Here is a 14,658-nt window from a genome sequence, read left to right as displayed (position 1 = left end):
TCCCCGGCTCTGGAGGCGGGGCGGGATGGGGTGGGGTGGGAGCCCGCTGCCAGTCACAGCTTGTGCCCGCCTCCTGCTCGGGCCCGCCCCGTCGCCGCCCTCTCACGGCGTCCCGCCGAACATGCCGCTGGAGCACCGCCGCCTGCGCGGCCCGGAGGAGTCGCAGCCGCCGGCGCTGTGGGCAGCGACCGCGGCCGAGGATGTGGAGGATGAGGAGGGCGCGGGGGCGGCGCCGCGGGACCCCTGTGCCCTACGGCCACTGTTCGCGCGGGCCGGGCTGCTGAGCCAGGCGCAGGGCTCGGCCTACGTGGAGCTGGGCAGCGGCACCAAGGTGCTCTGCGCCGCCTGGGGCCCGCGGGAGGCCGCCGAGCCCGGCCCGGGCCGGCTGCTCTGCGAGTTCCGCCGGGCGCCGTTCGCGGGGCGTGGGGCGCGGGGCCGGCCGGGCGCGGCGGCGGAGCGGGAGGCGGAGCGGGAGGCGGCGGCGGCGCTGCGGGAGGCGCTGGAGCCGGCGGTGCGGCTGGGCCGCTACCCGCGGGCCCGCCTGGCCGTCAGCGCCCTGCTGCTGCAGGACGGCGGCTCGGCGCTGGCCGCCGCCGTCAGCGCCGCCGCCCTGGCGCTGGCGGACGCGGGCGTGGAGATGTACGACCTGGCCGTGGGCTGCGCGCTGTGCCGGCCGCCCGCGCCCGCCGCCTCGTGGATGCTGCAGCCCGCCGAGCCCGAGGAGCGCCGCGCCGCCGCCCGCCTCACGCTGGCCCTGCTGCCCGCCCTCAACCAGGTGTCGGCCGTGCTGGGCGGCGGCCGGGGCGGCCCGCCCGAGGACTGGGCGCAGGCCCTGCGGCTCGGCCTCGATGGCTGCCACCGGCAGTACCCGGTGCTGCGGCAGAGCCTGCTGCGGGCCGCCCAGCGCCGCGATGCCGCCGCCGCTGCCTCCGCCGCTGCCGCCGCCACCAGTGCCTGAGTGCCCGTGAGACCTGCGTCCCCCAGTCTGGGGATGGGGCATCTCCCAGAGCCCGCCCAAGCTGCTTTCAGTGCTGCCGGAGACCCCTGGAGCCTGCCTGATCTACACATCATTGTTGGGGATTAAAATAAGTTTATTTTTAGAATCTTAAAAGTTTATTAAGTTTGAATGTCACTGCTGGTGAACCCCCAGACCCAGCCTGATCCATGCCTTGTGCTGCTGGAGACTGGATGAGCCAACCTCTGCACTGCTGGAGACACCTCGTGTTGCCCACACAGCTGGAGGCCCAAGAACTGTGCCCAAGGACACAAGAATCTGCACCCACCACACACTGCCCGAGCACCCCAGAGTGCACCTGAGAAGCTCTCGTGTTGCAGGAGACCATTCTCTACTGGCACCACAGGACCCAAACAGCCTTGCATGCTGCTGAAGCTCCCCAAGAACAACCTCCATGCTGCCTCAGCAGCCAGAGCCTGTCCAAGACCTCCCTCCAAGCAATTGCTGGCACTCGGGACCCCGCATCTCCACCCGGGCTGGTCACAGCACCAGGCTGAAACCCTCACGCCAAGCTCCCCACCATATCCACCTGTGTGGGCAGCACCAGGCGGGAACCACGTCATGGCATGGACTGCACATCCCTTGGACTTCTTGCCCAGGCAGTGCTTCAGGGTGGCAGAGTTGTGTTTTGTTAGTTTTTTCATAATAATAAATTGTATTTTTTCTGATGAGTCTTTTGCCTGCATGGCCTTCCTGGGGCCTCTGCCAGCCATGAACAAAGATGGAAAGATGCACTTCTACAATCGGGGTCATCCCCTCTGCTCCCACTGTCCTTAAGGAGTTCAGGGGGAGCTGGGTGCTTCCTTGGAATCTGATTATTCCTGGGGATGGAGTGGAGCAGGTGGTCTTGTCTGCCAAGCTGCACCATGGTGGGCTGGTACAGAATATTCTGGGTGTTTTCCATTGGGATACAGGGCAGAGCTGCACTCCTACCTCTGGCTTGAGCTGTAGGAAAGGCAGCATCCAAGAAAGCCCTGAGAGCTGGGGGTTGGGTCTGGCAGCACATAAAATGGGGTACAAAACTGTGCACTTCACATGCTAAAAACTGCATTGGAGTCGAATAACCAGAGGAAAAAAATACAAATTATTTTTCTTTCCAATACAATACACTCTTTTACCAGTGCAAATTAGAAATACAGAACAAATTTGTGCCAGTGAGAGAAGGGCAACTGAGAAATGAAGGACATGGAACTGAAACGGGACACTGGGGAGCACAGGGGCGACCAGGACTCTTTGGGTGCAGGCCAGGGGCCCTCGTAAAGCTCTTACTGGAGTCCTACTGGCTGCAGATGCAATGCCTGGCTGAGAACAGCCTGTGGAAAACCAGTAAGGAAAACGCATGTGGGAGCTGGGGCAAATGGGAGTGATTGGGTTGGCATTGCCCCACTGCTGGTCCTGCAGGTCACATCAGAGCTAGGCTTGGCACCATCCCAAAATCCCACAAAAGTTTCCTAAACCTGGCTTTAGGAAGCTGGCTGACATGGTTCCTTCTTCCTATGGTGGGATGCTGAGCAGCTCTGAAAGCCATCCTGGGCTGCATTCTCTCTCCACAGCATCCTGTGGCTGAGGTGATACTGGCAGCAAGGCAGATGGGATTTGAGATGCTACTTTGAGATATGGTCCTTTCTATTTTTTTACTGCTCCCTTCCCTCCCCAGGCCACCTCTGCTTATCCGTAGGTCTGAAAACAGGAAGAAAAAGAAAACAAGCGCACTGGAACACAAAAACCTCTCTCGCCAGGTCTGTCCCACTTCCAGGGTGGGACACAGGGCTGCCAGCAGGGGATGGCTGTGCTGAGGACGGGCACATCATGTCATGTGTGGCACTACCTGGAAGCCTCAAAAGAAATAACACAAGCTGGGAAGGGTTGGCCTCACAGGAAGGCCACGGCATCCCAGTCGGGCTACTGGCTCCCCTTGGGGTCTGACATGTCAGTTTTCACCTGTAAGGAGAAACACAGCCTGGCCACCCTGCGATGCACTCCAGCAGTAGCATCAAACTCAGCAACCTGCCCAGCAGGGGGGTACCTGGGATCCCATACCCCCCTGGGGGATGCAGGTGTAGGAGCAGCACCTTTGATAAAATGTATTTCTGCTCTGAGGATTTTTTTGTGCTGGAGTGATGCACACCCAGTGGGTTGCTGCAGGGTACTTGGGGATGTTCTGGTTGTGCCAAAGGTTTTAGCTTTGGCACACAGCTGGAATGGCTTGGGGAACACCAATGGAGCGTTTCATCTACTCCAGGCATCCCTCACAAGCAAGCAGGGGTGGATTTTAGAGAAACAGAGAGCCTGGCATAGAATCTGGTCCTCCTCTTACCGTCCCCTCTGTGTCTGTGCTCTCCTCCACACTGTCGATGTTGTGCAGGTCGCTGTCCCCATCAGCCCCCGTCCCCTCCTTCCTTTGTGACTCCTGTGACCCCTCTCCCACTGGGAATGTTAACTCTGTCCCTGGCTCTGCCCTCTTCTTCTCTCTCTCCTTGGACTCTGAAAAGGCAGAGGCAGAAGAAATTTGGGGTACCTGTGCAAACATCAGTTCTGTCCTCGCCTGTTTTCCTTGTGCCAAAAGTTGGGCTCTTCCCTGCCAGCCCAGAGAAGGGAAAGGATGTGGGGAATCTGCCCAGCCAGCCCTGGATGTCCTGGGCACACAGGGAGGTTCCCCTTAAACCCAGCTCAGGCTCGTGTGTGTCCATGGGCTGCCAGGCACAGACACACACACAGGTGTTGGAGGGTCTGTAGCTGGTCCCCTCACCTGTGAGACGCTCTCTCCGCTGGCCCATGCGGTCCAGGCTCTCCAGCAGGCTGTCCACCTGTGCCTTGATCTGGCTCAGCTCCCCCTTGATGGAATGCAGCTCTTCAGCTTGCACTGTTGGAAGAAGAGCCATGAGGATCCCACCCAAAGCCAGGAAGACATGCCAACTTGTGCAGGCACCTCCAGAGCATCCCTCTCTCCCGAGCATTCCCCTTCTCTGGAGCATTCTCCTCCACAAAACATTCTCCTCTATGAAACATCCTTCCCTCTGGGCATCCCTGGGGAACAGGAATGGATCCAGGGAACAGCCAGCACACCAGTGCAGCCCAGGTTGTGTCTGCTGGAGCTGGGGACTCCCAGCAACAGGGTCAGCATCAAGTGGGACCTCTGGGCTGCAGCACTGCTCTAATGCACCGAGACAGAGGAGCTCAGCTTTCTCTTCCTCCCAGCCCTGTTGCACTCACACTTTGTCCGTCCTGTGGTGGAGCTGCTGCTGCTCCTCGTCCCAGGCTGGGGACTCAGGCTGCTCTTGCTTCCTGCTCCCAAGTGAGTCCGCCTGGTCTTGATTGGGATGCAGTTAATGAGTGGGGGGATCTTCTGGTACTCATATACCCTGCAAGGGCACGAGAGCACGGTGGTGTGAGCACAACCTCAGAGGTGCAGCAGCAGCTCCTGCCAGCAAAGAGAACATCTCCTGGGGTCCCTGTGCAGTAAAGGACCCCCAGCCTGGGCACTGCCCTGCCCACAGGCTGTCCCTGCCTCAGGTACCCCTCCCTAAGGCCCCCAGCCTGGGGAAGATGCAGCTCCTCCAAATGGGGAAACACCACCAAGCCTTTGTCAAAGGCAACGGGCGGATGCCCAGGGCCACCCCGTTTTTCCATGACTGGAGACAGCCATGTGCCAAACCCACACATGCTCAGGTCATCTCGCTCCTGGGACGCTGCGCTCACCGGTACGGGAAGTCATCCCTGTAGAGATCATAGTCCAGGTCACAGTCACTGCTGCAGGAGCGGGAGAGAGCAGACAGTGTCACCCACAGACACAGTGGAGCAGTCACCCCTGGGCACAAACCCACCCAGCCTTCATCCCTGGGGAGCAGGAGGCATCCCAGAGGATCCCACACAAGCTGCAGTATGGTCCAAGAGGTGGCTCTGCCCTGGAAGGGATCGTCCTTAAGAGGCAAACAAGGGTGTTAGGGGGGATGGTGAGAGTCCCTAGGGCAGCATCAGCAGGGTCTGCCCGCAGGAACCTGCATTTAGAGTGCCCTGATGTTAAATTTCATGGTCATGGCTCCACGCTCCAGGACCAGGAGCAGGGAGTGGGGAAAAGAGAAGGAAGAAGAGGAGGAGGAAGAGGAAAGATGCTGAAACTCATTTTGCTGCTTCAGCTATGATGGAGTCAGGGAGATAGGATTAAGCCCAACATGAGGAGAGACAAAGCCTTGATCTGAGCATTACTTGGAGCAGGGAGCCTTCATGCTGCCAGGAATGGGGGCACCAGGACAAGGTGCCCCAGGGCTCCAGATTTGGAGTAGATGAACTTGTCACCACAGGATCAATGCAAGAGCTCAGGGAGAGCTGGAAGTTTGCTGCGGGGCTCACGGACAAGCTGGGCTGCCCTGCCTGGGGCACCAAGCCTAGGCCAGGCTTGTCCAGACCAGAGGGCAGCTTGGAGCCCATCATGGGGCAGAAGCATCCCCTGTCCCAATGGCACCCTTCTTTCTTCAAGAATCATCTGCACAGGACACAGCCCACAGGTGCCAGCCCTTCTGGTAAGGGTGAGCTGGCAGCCCTGGGGAACCAGGACCCACCTGCTCCATTGCTCCACACCTGGGCCATAATTATCAGGGTGTATTTTGGGAGCTTTTGGTCCAAGCTCGCTCCTTTCCCAGTTTCCATCACTGTGATGGGGACAGCAAGTCCTTCACATCCCCAGCTCCTGCTGGTCAGGGAGGAAGGTCACAACTTGCCCTGGGGAAGAGGGGAATGGGCAGAGGGAAAGGTGTTCTAACCCACACACAGGGTACAGAGGTGCTGCCCCCTGCAATGGCTGCTGATGCTGCATGGAGCCCATGACAAAAGAGATGCTACAGGGCATGCCACAGGCCACCCTATGCTGTGAGAGAACTGGAGCACAGCTAGTCTTGGGGTCTAGCACCCAGCTGGGGACACAGCAAGGGGTTTCCTCACTCAGATCTTTGTTCAGAGCATCCCCTGGGAAGAGCAAAAGCAGTGGCTGCCATGCTCCAGTGCCCACGGGGGCTGGCAGTCCCAGCCCTCCAGTGCTGCATCCCTTCAGCTCCATGGCAACGGGCAGAACAATTAGTTCAGTGAGGGCATTCCAAAAAAGCTCTATCAAGACAGGAGACCAGCTCTGATCCCCTCATTACCACACATCCACTGAGACGTGGAGCCAAAAGTGCACAGGGATGGGGATAGGCTTTTCATCTACCATCACCACCATCACCTACTGCGCTCCTCAGGGCCATCACCACCCCTGTGTGCCTCTGCAGAGCTGTCTGTCCTTGAGGGACAGCATTTAAAGGCCACAATTGCAACTGTCATTGACATAGAATCATAGAATTCTGGAATGGTTTCAGTTGGAAGAGTTCTTAAAGCTCATTAAGAGATCTTAAAGCCATTGGCAACAATACTTTCCACTAGACCAGGTTGTTCCAAGCTCCATTCAACCTGATCTTGTACATCTCCCAGGATGGGACATCCACAGCTTCTCTGGGCAACCTGTGCCAGAGCCTCACCACCCTCATAGGAAAGAATTTATTCCTGGTGTCCATCCTAAACTTGCCCCCTGACAGTGTGAAGCCATTACTGGGGGGCTACATCTGTAGCAGGTGTGGCAATCCCAGGGCTCTGCTTGTTCTCCCATGCCTTCAGATGGGGAAGGGGAATCCCCACACCCCATTAATGACACACACCAGGATGGTGAGGACTCCAAATGGCACCTGTGCCCTTTGGCACCAGGTGATGCTCCAAGAGTCCTGTTGGGCTGAGGCAGGGATGTCCCTACCTATGCCTCCCAGCTGGAGTAGCCAGAGGTGAGAGTGACAGAGAGCAGGGGAGGAAGAGGAGGCAGGTGTGGGACAGTCCCCAGCCCGCAGTGCAGCCCCCACCCCACACACAGGCACTCACTGGTACAGGCTGCTGCTGTGCTGCCGCTTCTGGCCCAGCCTGCCCTGGCTCGCCTTGGACTCCCTGGCCATCTCCAAATCTGAGAGGAGAGGAGGGGAATGAGCAGTGGAAAGAAAAGGGGATGCCAAAGGGGATACACCTCTGCTACCAGCTTCCCAGCCATGCTTCTCTCCTCGCTGGAGATGTCCCACTGCGGAGCATCCACAGGATGAGCAGGGGGCTGGCAGTTCTCTCTAAATTTAAGTTTTTGTGAAGGATGGGAGCAGCACAAGACTGTTCCAGAAATGTAACAGCTCCAGTTATCCCTTTCCATGGGTGCCCCATACCAAGGACCCAAAGCTGGGCAGGCTCCAATTAGGGTGGCAGAAAGCACCTCTGATGATGAAGGTAATTAACCCGCAGAGACATTTCCCACCACTGTGGTGAATCCACCTTTGCTATCATTCCTGCTGGGTGGTTGGGTTATTTTTCAGGGATATCCAGGCCAGCAGGATGCCTGTGAGTGCAGCTGGGTGCCAGGGATGGGGGAAGCCCTGTGTCCAGCTGCTTCTTCCTCCTGTAGGCTGCTGAGACACGTGTGATGATATGTGGGGTGGAGATGCCTCTGGAGGCACAGCTCAGTGATGCCACATCACACCTCCCTGGCAGTGCTCTTCATCCCTTCTTTAGGATTTCACAGCCAACATCCATATAAAAGCCAGCATGAATCTATTTTTTGCATATACATTTGAGAGGCACTGATGCTGTGGTTTGTGATCCATATATTTAATTTTGTATTTTTGGGACGCTCCGAAACCTCTGTGGCCACTGGGGTGAGGAGACAGTTGAGGGCTCCCTCTTGCACACTCACCACTGGCCACAGTAAATGTGACCAGCTGTTCCATGCGTGACATTGTGGATGTTATTGCACCAGGGAACCCCATGCTGAAGCTTCTCAAGTCATCAGGAAACATACCAGCCCATCAGAGCAGACTAGGCCTCCCAGGAGCCTGGCCACTGGCCGCAGGCCCCTCAAGCCCCACAGCTGTCAGAGCAAGGTCCTGCTATCCATACGGAGAACAGGGTTTCTGAGCAAGATCCAAGCAGAAGGAAACTGGCACTTGTTTGCTTTCCAGGCTGCCACCTTGTGTGGTGAACTCTGCGGCTGGCTCTGATCTCAGGGTGAGCTGGGGAAGGTGCTCCCTGTGCACCAGGGACCGCTGGCACCCATCTCTGTGGGTGCAGTGCATCCCTAGGGATGCCTGTGCTCACTGCTCAGGGCCAGAGCCCACTGTTGCCATCTCTCTCCTTCCTCACTGTTGCCAGCAGAGACCCCCACTCTCCTCCCTGACAGCAGGACAGAGACCTCAGCACCCCAGCCAGGGTCGCCAGCCATGGCTAGACACGCTGTCATAGGACATCCCCATGGGCATCATGGGGACTGTCCTGCTGGGGCAGGGGAGCATCACCCTAGGTTGATTGCCTGTTCTGGGCTCCCCCCCTCCCCAGTAGCAGAAGGGTACTGGTAGAATATTCCTGTCCTGGTGGAGTAGTTGTATGGGGGAATAATGCATGGGGGAACACCCCAGTACTTGGAGGATATTCCTATCCTGGGGGGGGGTATTAGCAAGGGGGCATCCCAGGATTGAGAGGACATCCCTGACCTGGAGTTAATGGCATGGGGGCATCCCAGAACTAGAAGAAATCCCTGTCCTAGGAGGGAATGGCATGGGGCATTCCAGTACTGAGAAGATATTCCTGTCCTGGGGCTACTGGTGTGAAGGGGTAATGGCAAGGGGACATCCCTGTACTGGGAGGACATCCTTATCCCAGGGGCGATGGCATGGGGAGGACGGGGCATCCCGGGTATTGGGAGGCCAGCCAGCCCTGGGGAGGGACAGGTACCACTGGGGTGGGCACCCCGGAGGGTGCCGTGCCCGGGGCGGGGGGGCCTTAGAGGCACCAGAAGGCTGCAGGGGGACACCCCCGCCTGGGTCAGAGCTGCCGGTGCCTGTCGAGCATCCCAGCGCCGGGCGAGCATCTCCTGGGGAAGGGGTGCGAGAGGACAGCCTATCCCGCGGGGGAAGGGGCACTCGGGGAGGGTGGAGGGCCGGATCCGGCCGGTACTCACATCTCCAGCCCGCGTCCCCGCTGCCGAAGAGCGTCATGGCCCCGCTCCCACCCCGCACCTCGCACTCCGCACCCGCGTCCCGCACCCCGCGCCCCGCACCCGCGTCCCGCATCCCGCACTCCGCACCCGCGTCCCGCACCCGACCGAGCCCGCTGCCATCGGGCGCTGCCACCGCCGGGCGGGGGGGTCGCGGGCCGCACCACCGAGGCGCAGCAGGGGACACCACGCCCCGCACGGGGGTCTGTGGCAGCCCCGCTGTCTGTCCCTGCCCGCACCACTGCCGGCACCGCGGGGACCGGGCTCACCGTCCCCCGGGGATCGCCAGCCTCAGCCTTATCTTCCCTGGGCTCCTTCCAGCTCCATCCTCCCGCCCATTCCCACCTGCCGGACCCCGCCCTCGGGATCTCCAGCCTCACCCTCATCTTCATCCTTCCAGCTCCGTTCTCCGCTCCACCTGCTGGACCCCGCCCTCGGGATCTCCATCCTCACCCTCATCTTCCCTGGGCTCCTTCCAGCTCCATCCCCCTGCCTCACTTGCTGGATTCTGCCCTCGGGATCTCCAGCCTCATCCTCATCCTCCCTGGGCTCCTTTCCACCTCCATCCTCCCCCACCCCCACCTGCTGGGCCCTGCCCTCCTGGCCGCCGCTCGGTTTCACCCGGGGTTTGCCCAGTTTGCCCGAGGCCCCAAGCCCAGCCCAGCGATGTGGATGGTGCCTTCCCTCGGCTGAGACCGTGCACAACCAACAGCCCATGAAACGCCCTGGGTGAAGATATTTTCATTCCCACCCCAGCCCAGCACTGGATGGGGCTGTTATGACAGGAGGGGGGCGGTGGCACATCGCATCCAAAAGCACCCACTGACACCCACCAGTGCTGGGGGCAGGGCTTGCACCCAGCACATGGGGTGCTGTGACCTGGGGCCATCCTGGGGCTGGAAGGGACATCTCTTGGCTAACACCATCTCTCCAAGGCAACCCCACATGCTGAAGACAAGTTCAGCCAAGGCTGGCTTTGGATCCAGCAACCCCAGAACTCACTCCAGAGATGAAACTGGAGGTTCCATCCAGTGCAGGCAGTATGTGGACTGTGGCTAAGGAGAGTCTGGCTGTCTTAGGGGAGGAAAAAGAGACACATTGCTCTTCCCAAAGGAGTGAGGGTCTTTATTAATGACCAGGCAGATGATGAAGGACCAGATGATGGTGAGAAACCCACCAGGCTAGTGTGTTCTCACCCAGGTCAGGAAAATGGCTCAGAGCTGAGCCCAGGCCTCCCTGAGCTATTCCAAGGTCTGCACCCCCAAAGAGCCCCCTTGGCCCCTAGTAACACTGAGCCCACAGTCCAGACACAGCCCAGCTGCCAGCTGTGGAGGAGGATGCTTTTGTACCTGGCTGTTGCAAGGGACATCTGCCCAGGGTGTTGCAGAGTGATAGTGACAGAGGAAGGTGAGGGGCAGAAGAAGATGCTGTGTCAGGAATGCTAACGTACAGCACAACCCTTCTTGCCAGGTCCCAGTGCCATAGGTCCCCTCAGCCCCTCATTCCCTGCACAAGTGAGCTGTGCAGAGATCCTCCTGAGCCATGGTCCGGGCTTTGCACGGCACCAGGGTCCTCTTGAGCCCCAGGTTCAGCACAGCAGCCAGCGCTGGCCAGTTCCCAGGGCTGCCAGCTCAGGGATCCTGCTGCCACAGGGCGATGTGTTCCTGGGCTGCAATGGCGTGTGTAGAGTCAGTGCCTCCCACCCCAGGAGAGACACAGAGGTCTGGGCAGGGCTGGCAACAAGGGACAGACACAGCAGAGCAGGGGATTGGCACCTCCAGGGCCCAGCACGCCCAGGAAGGCACAGGAGGGCTCCCAGGCGCTCACTCACCGAACTGGCAGATGTACCGGTTTCGGGTCTTGCAGCGCTGGTCGTTCCAGTTGAAGGCGGCTGACGCTTGCATCTCCACACAGTTCCCAAACCTGTGTCCCACCAGGATGGTGGTGAAGCCAGTCAGCAGTGACACCATACCGAGTTTGGTGTCCTCTAGATCCACTTACCCCTGGTTGTCTGGCTGCCCAAAAGCAAAGCTGGTGAAGGAGGATGGCTCACCCACATCCCAGCGGAAGGAAGCCTTGGATGTTTTGTAGGTGAGACCTGGGAGACCAGGACCTGGGTTGGCATGTCTGCCAGCACCCCGGGCGCTCTGCACCCTGCCTACTGCTGTCTCTCACCGATCCAGAAGTTTCCAGTCTCAAAATCGGTGTCTGTCACCCTGTTACCCATCTCCAAGCGGCTGAGGTAGAAAGCCAGGATGTCCTGAACCTTCTGGTTTCTTATCTGGGCCAGCATTGCTCCTTTGTCCTGTGGGGAAGGGAGTGAGTCTGCCCCACCTGTGTGGCCCAGCACTGCTCCAAGCAGAGGAGAGATGCCCAGACGCACTGCAAGTGTGGGTAGCACTTTTCAGCTGCCCAGAGATGCTCGGAGCACCCCAGGAGTTCACCTGGCATTTAATTTTGGCTCCATAGTAGGTGTCGGCTTCAGGGGACACCATGAAGCAGTCGCTGTCAATCCGCACGTCACAGGCATGGAAGGGGAAATGGATCTTTGCTGGGGACACAAGCAGGAGCAGGTGGGTCTTTGTGCCAGCAGAGATGGGCCCACAGAGGATCCTTTGCCCCACTTTGGGGTCCCCTGCCTGTGGATCACAGCAGTGCAGGGGGCGCAGACTCACTGCCGCACTCAGCTCCTCCGTAGCCCGCGTCGCAGAGGCAGGAGCACTCCTCCTTCCTGAACCTTCCGTGGAGGCACTGCCCGCTGCACCTCACTGCGGGCACAGCACTGCATTAGCTGCCAGGGGGCTCGGCAGCCCCTGCCCCCTGTGCTGGCTGCGCTGCCCACACTGCACCGGCTGTGCCCATGCATGCCCTGCACCTGCACGCCCTGCAGCAGCCACGCACAAGCCTCTGGAGGCTGCACGGCGCCCTCTCACCTTGGCAGTACCTGCCCGTGTAGCCGCGGGGACAGGTGCACTGGCAGCTGCTCATGTCGAGGCGCCCACTGTTCCTGCAGCTCATGCGACAGGGGTTCCTGGGCACCTCTGCAAACACCAGAGCGACAGCGGGGCATCAGGGGTGGAGGCAGCACCACCAGGGTCATGCAGAGGCCATGGTGACAGGGGGGACTCACCGCAGAGCCCGCCGCTGTGGTCCCAGGACTTGAAGCAGCCAGAGAGGCCAGCGGTGCAGAGGGAGCACCAGGGTCCCTGCTTGTAGGGCAGGATGGGCGTCCCGGCCACCTCCCAGTTGCCCCTGGCCCCACAGGCAGCTGGAGGAAGATGCCCCACCCACCCGGGCAAGCCACACCCCTTTCTGGGGCAGGCCCACACCCACCTTGCAAAGCCATATCCATTTCTAAATCACCGCCCTGCCTCGGTTCCCCAGCCCCACCCACTTCCAGCGCTCGGTCCTGTCCCCACAGCACTCAGCCCCGCCCACTACTACACACAACCCCGCCCACAACATCCAAACCCTCCCGCTTCTAAAACACGGCCCTATTTGCATTTCCAAGCCCCACCCACATCGCCCAGCTCCACCCACTACAGTCCAAAGTCCCACCCACCACCGGGACAAGCTCTCCCTCCCCCGCCGCACATCCCATAGGTCAACCCATGCCCCTACCTGGTTGAGACCCCACCCGCACCGCCAAGCCCCGCCCACCCGCGCAAATCCCCGCCCCCTCCCAGCCCCACCCACCACGCCCCGGCCCCACCCCGCAGCCCTTACCCCGGCGAGTAGGCGCACGCGAAGGCCTCGCTGGGGCCGTGGGGGCCGGGGCAGCGGTGCCGGCCGCAGCCCAGCTGCCCCGCTGTGGCCCACACCAGCTGTGGGAGAGCGTTTGTCACTGGGGTCGCGGTCCCCAGCTGCCCCCCGTGTCCCTCATGCCCACCTGGGTGTAGTGGCGGCAGGTGGCATTGCCGGCGCAGCGCCCGGTCCTGTAGTCATAGCGCTGTCCCTCAGCAAACCAGAGCTCCAGCACGGCCCCGAAGCCTCCCGCGCCCGCCGGCAGCAGCGCCTCGCTCCAGCCCAGCTGTGGGGCTGGCGGCGGAGCGGGGCCCTCCAGGCAGCTGGCTGCCCGTGCCCCCGCCTGCCGCCCCAGCTCCTCGCTCCACTCCTGCAGGGATGAGCATCAGCCACCCAGGGAACAGCCCCAGGGGGAGCGGGGACCACCAAGATGGTCAGTCCAGGAGGTGACTGGGGGACATCAGAGGCTCAACAACGGATGATGCGGCAAGGGACCCCTAGGGACCCGTCCTGCCCCTGGTGTGGGCGGCTGGGGGGTGATGGAAGGACATTGAGGGCCACCACAGGACATGGGAGACCCCCCTAGGGACCAGCCCTGCCTTTGGTGTGTTCAGGTGTGAGGTGGTGGGGGAATATCAAGGACCATCATGGGGAATGGAGGACCCACAAAGGACTCCGAAGAACCAGCCCTGCTGTGTCCTTGCGTGACTGGGAGAATTCAGAGGGACACGGGGGACACCAAAAGGCACCTCAAGAGATCAGCCCTATTTTTGGTGTGCCCTGGATGTGGCAGTGACATGCTCTTCCCCAGGGGCCCCACACCAGCCAGCTCTTCCGCTTCATTAGCGTGTAAGCAAACTACTGTGTATTATCCATGGGCTGTCCACCTCCCCAGGCATGGGGTGGAAGGTGGATGTGACATTGAAGGTGGGGGACACGGGACCTGCAAGGGGGCTCACCAGCTTCTGCATGTTGGCAGCAGGGGGCTGCACTTTGCTCCTCAACTTGTTGTGCAAAGAGAGCACCAGGAAGGTCTCCTTCGTGCTGAGAGCTGGGGGGGACAGCAGGGGATAGGGAAGGGGCCAAGGGGGCCGAGAGGTACAAGTGCCCTCCCCGTATCCCTGGCTGTGGCCAGACCCTTCAGAGGGCCGTGGGAATTCCCCCTGAAGGGTCCAACCGCAGCCGGGGATACCGGGAAGGCACCCGGGTCTCCATGGAGACTTGAGGGGAGAGAAGAAAGAGCTTTTGGGCTGGGAGCACAAAAGGGGCAAGGGGCCGAGGGGGGGGGGGCAGCCCGCTGGGCCCCTGTCTCGCAGGGGTGGGCTGAGGCTGCCAGGAATGTACCCCCTCTGCCCCCCGCCTCTGTCCTGCCAGGATCCAGACCCCACTGGGCAAGACCCATCACTAGCCCCCATCACCAGCTGCACGACCCCCAGCCCCATTCCATAACTAGCTCCATCCCATTCCCAGCCCCAGAGCCCCCTGGTTCCATTGCAACACCAGCCCCAGAGCCCCCCAACTCCATCCCATCACCAAGTCCATGCCCCTTCTCCCAGCCCCATTCTGTCCTCACCCCTATCACCCACCAAGCCCCCCACTGCCATCCCTGAGTATCCATCACCCACCCAGTCCCCCACACATCTGGTCTGGCCCAAGGGGACGGTGCTTAGGGTGCACTCATCCCCCAAACCAGCAGCCTCCCAGCCCTGCCGCCGGAGAGGCAGCCCCTCCACCAGTTACCTCCCGGAGCCAGCGGGGACAACTTTTCTGGAGCATCCGACCTCGTCTCACCCACCCTCCACACCAGGAGGCTGCAAACCAGCAGGACCAAGAGCTTCATGTAGGTCTCGGGATG

The 14,658-nt window shown here is 60.6% G+C and overlaps 3 protein-coding genes across 4 annotated transcripts; 1 reads left to right on the top strand and 2 right to left on the bottom strand.

Moving 5' to 3' along the window:
• The first annotated feature begins 62 nt into the window (after positions 1-62).
• EXOSC6 (exosome component 6) lies at positions 63-1,686 on the top strand. The gene has a single exon (XM_053952741.1). The coding sequence runs from the start codon at positions 122-124 to the stop codon at positions 956-958; it is 837 nt and encodes a 278-aa protein (XP_053808716.1). The 5' UTR covers positions 63-121; the 3' UTR covers positions 959-1,686.
• A 326-nt stretch (positions 1,687-2,012) lies between these two features.
• Positions 2,013-9,060, bottom strand: LOC128793726 (RNA-binding Raly-like protein). Its single transcript, XM_053953113.1, has 7 exons — positions 9,024-9,060; positions 6,914-6,992; positions 4,715-4,765; positions 4,229-4,377; positions 3,765-3,878; positions 3,333-3,499; positions 2,013-2,956 (listed from the first exon to the last, which is right to left on the bottom strand). The coding sequence occupies exons 1-7, from the start codon at positions 9,058-9,060 to the stop codon at positions 2,918-2,920; spliced, it is 636 nt and encodes a 211-aa protein (XP_053809088.1). The 3' UTR covers positions 2,013-2,917.
• A 1,145-nt stretch (positions 9,061-10,205) lies between these two features.
• LOC128793725 (C-type lectin domain family 18 member A-like) lies at positions 10,206-14,658 on the bottom strand. 2 transcript variants are annotated; one of them, XM_053953111.1, is made up of 12 exons: positions 14,544-14,658; positions 13,763-13,854; positions 12,949-13,173; positions 12,786-12,883; positions 12,190-12,311; positions 11,993-12,100; positions 11,735-11,827; positions 11,504-11,610; positions 11,235-11,364; positions 11,061-11,157; positions 10,891-10,982; positions 10,206-10,792 (listed from the first exon to the last, which is right to left on the bottom strand). In XM_053953111.1, the coding sequence occupies exons 1-12, from the start codon at positions 14,641-14,643 to the stop codon at positions 10,749-10,751; spliced, it is 1,308 nt and encodes a 435-aa protein (XP_053809086.1). In that variant the 5' UTR covers positions 14,644-14,658; the 3' UTR covers positions 10,206-10,748. The 2 variants fall into 2 exon arrangements, with proteins under 2 accessions (XP_053809086.1, XP_053809087.1); XM_053953112.1 differs by having other exon boundaries at positions 10,206-10,728.

The sequence above is a fragment of the Vidua chalybeata genome, chromosome 11 (genome assembly GCF_026979565.1).
Source record: "Vidua chalybeata isolate OUT-0048 chromosome 11, bVidCha1 merged haplotype, whole genome shotgun sequence".
Classification (NCBI taxonomy): Eukaryota; Metazoa; Chordata; class Aves; order Passeriformes; family Viduidae; genus Vidua; species Vidua chalybeata.
Note: the sequence above shows the minus strand (reverse complement) of the source record. Positions and strands in the feature narration are given on the sequence as shown.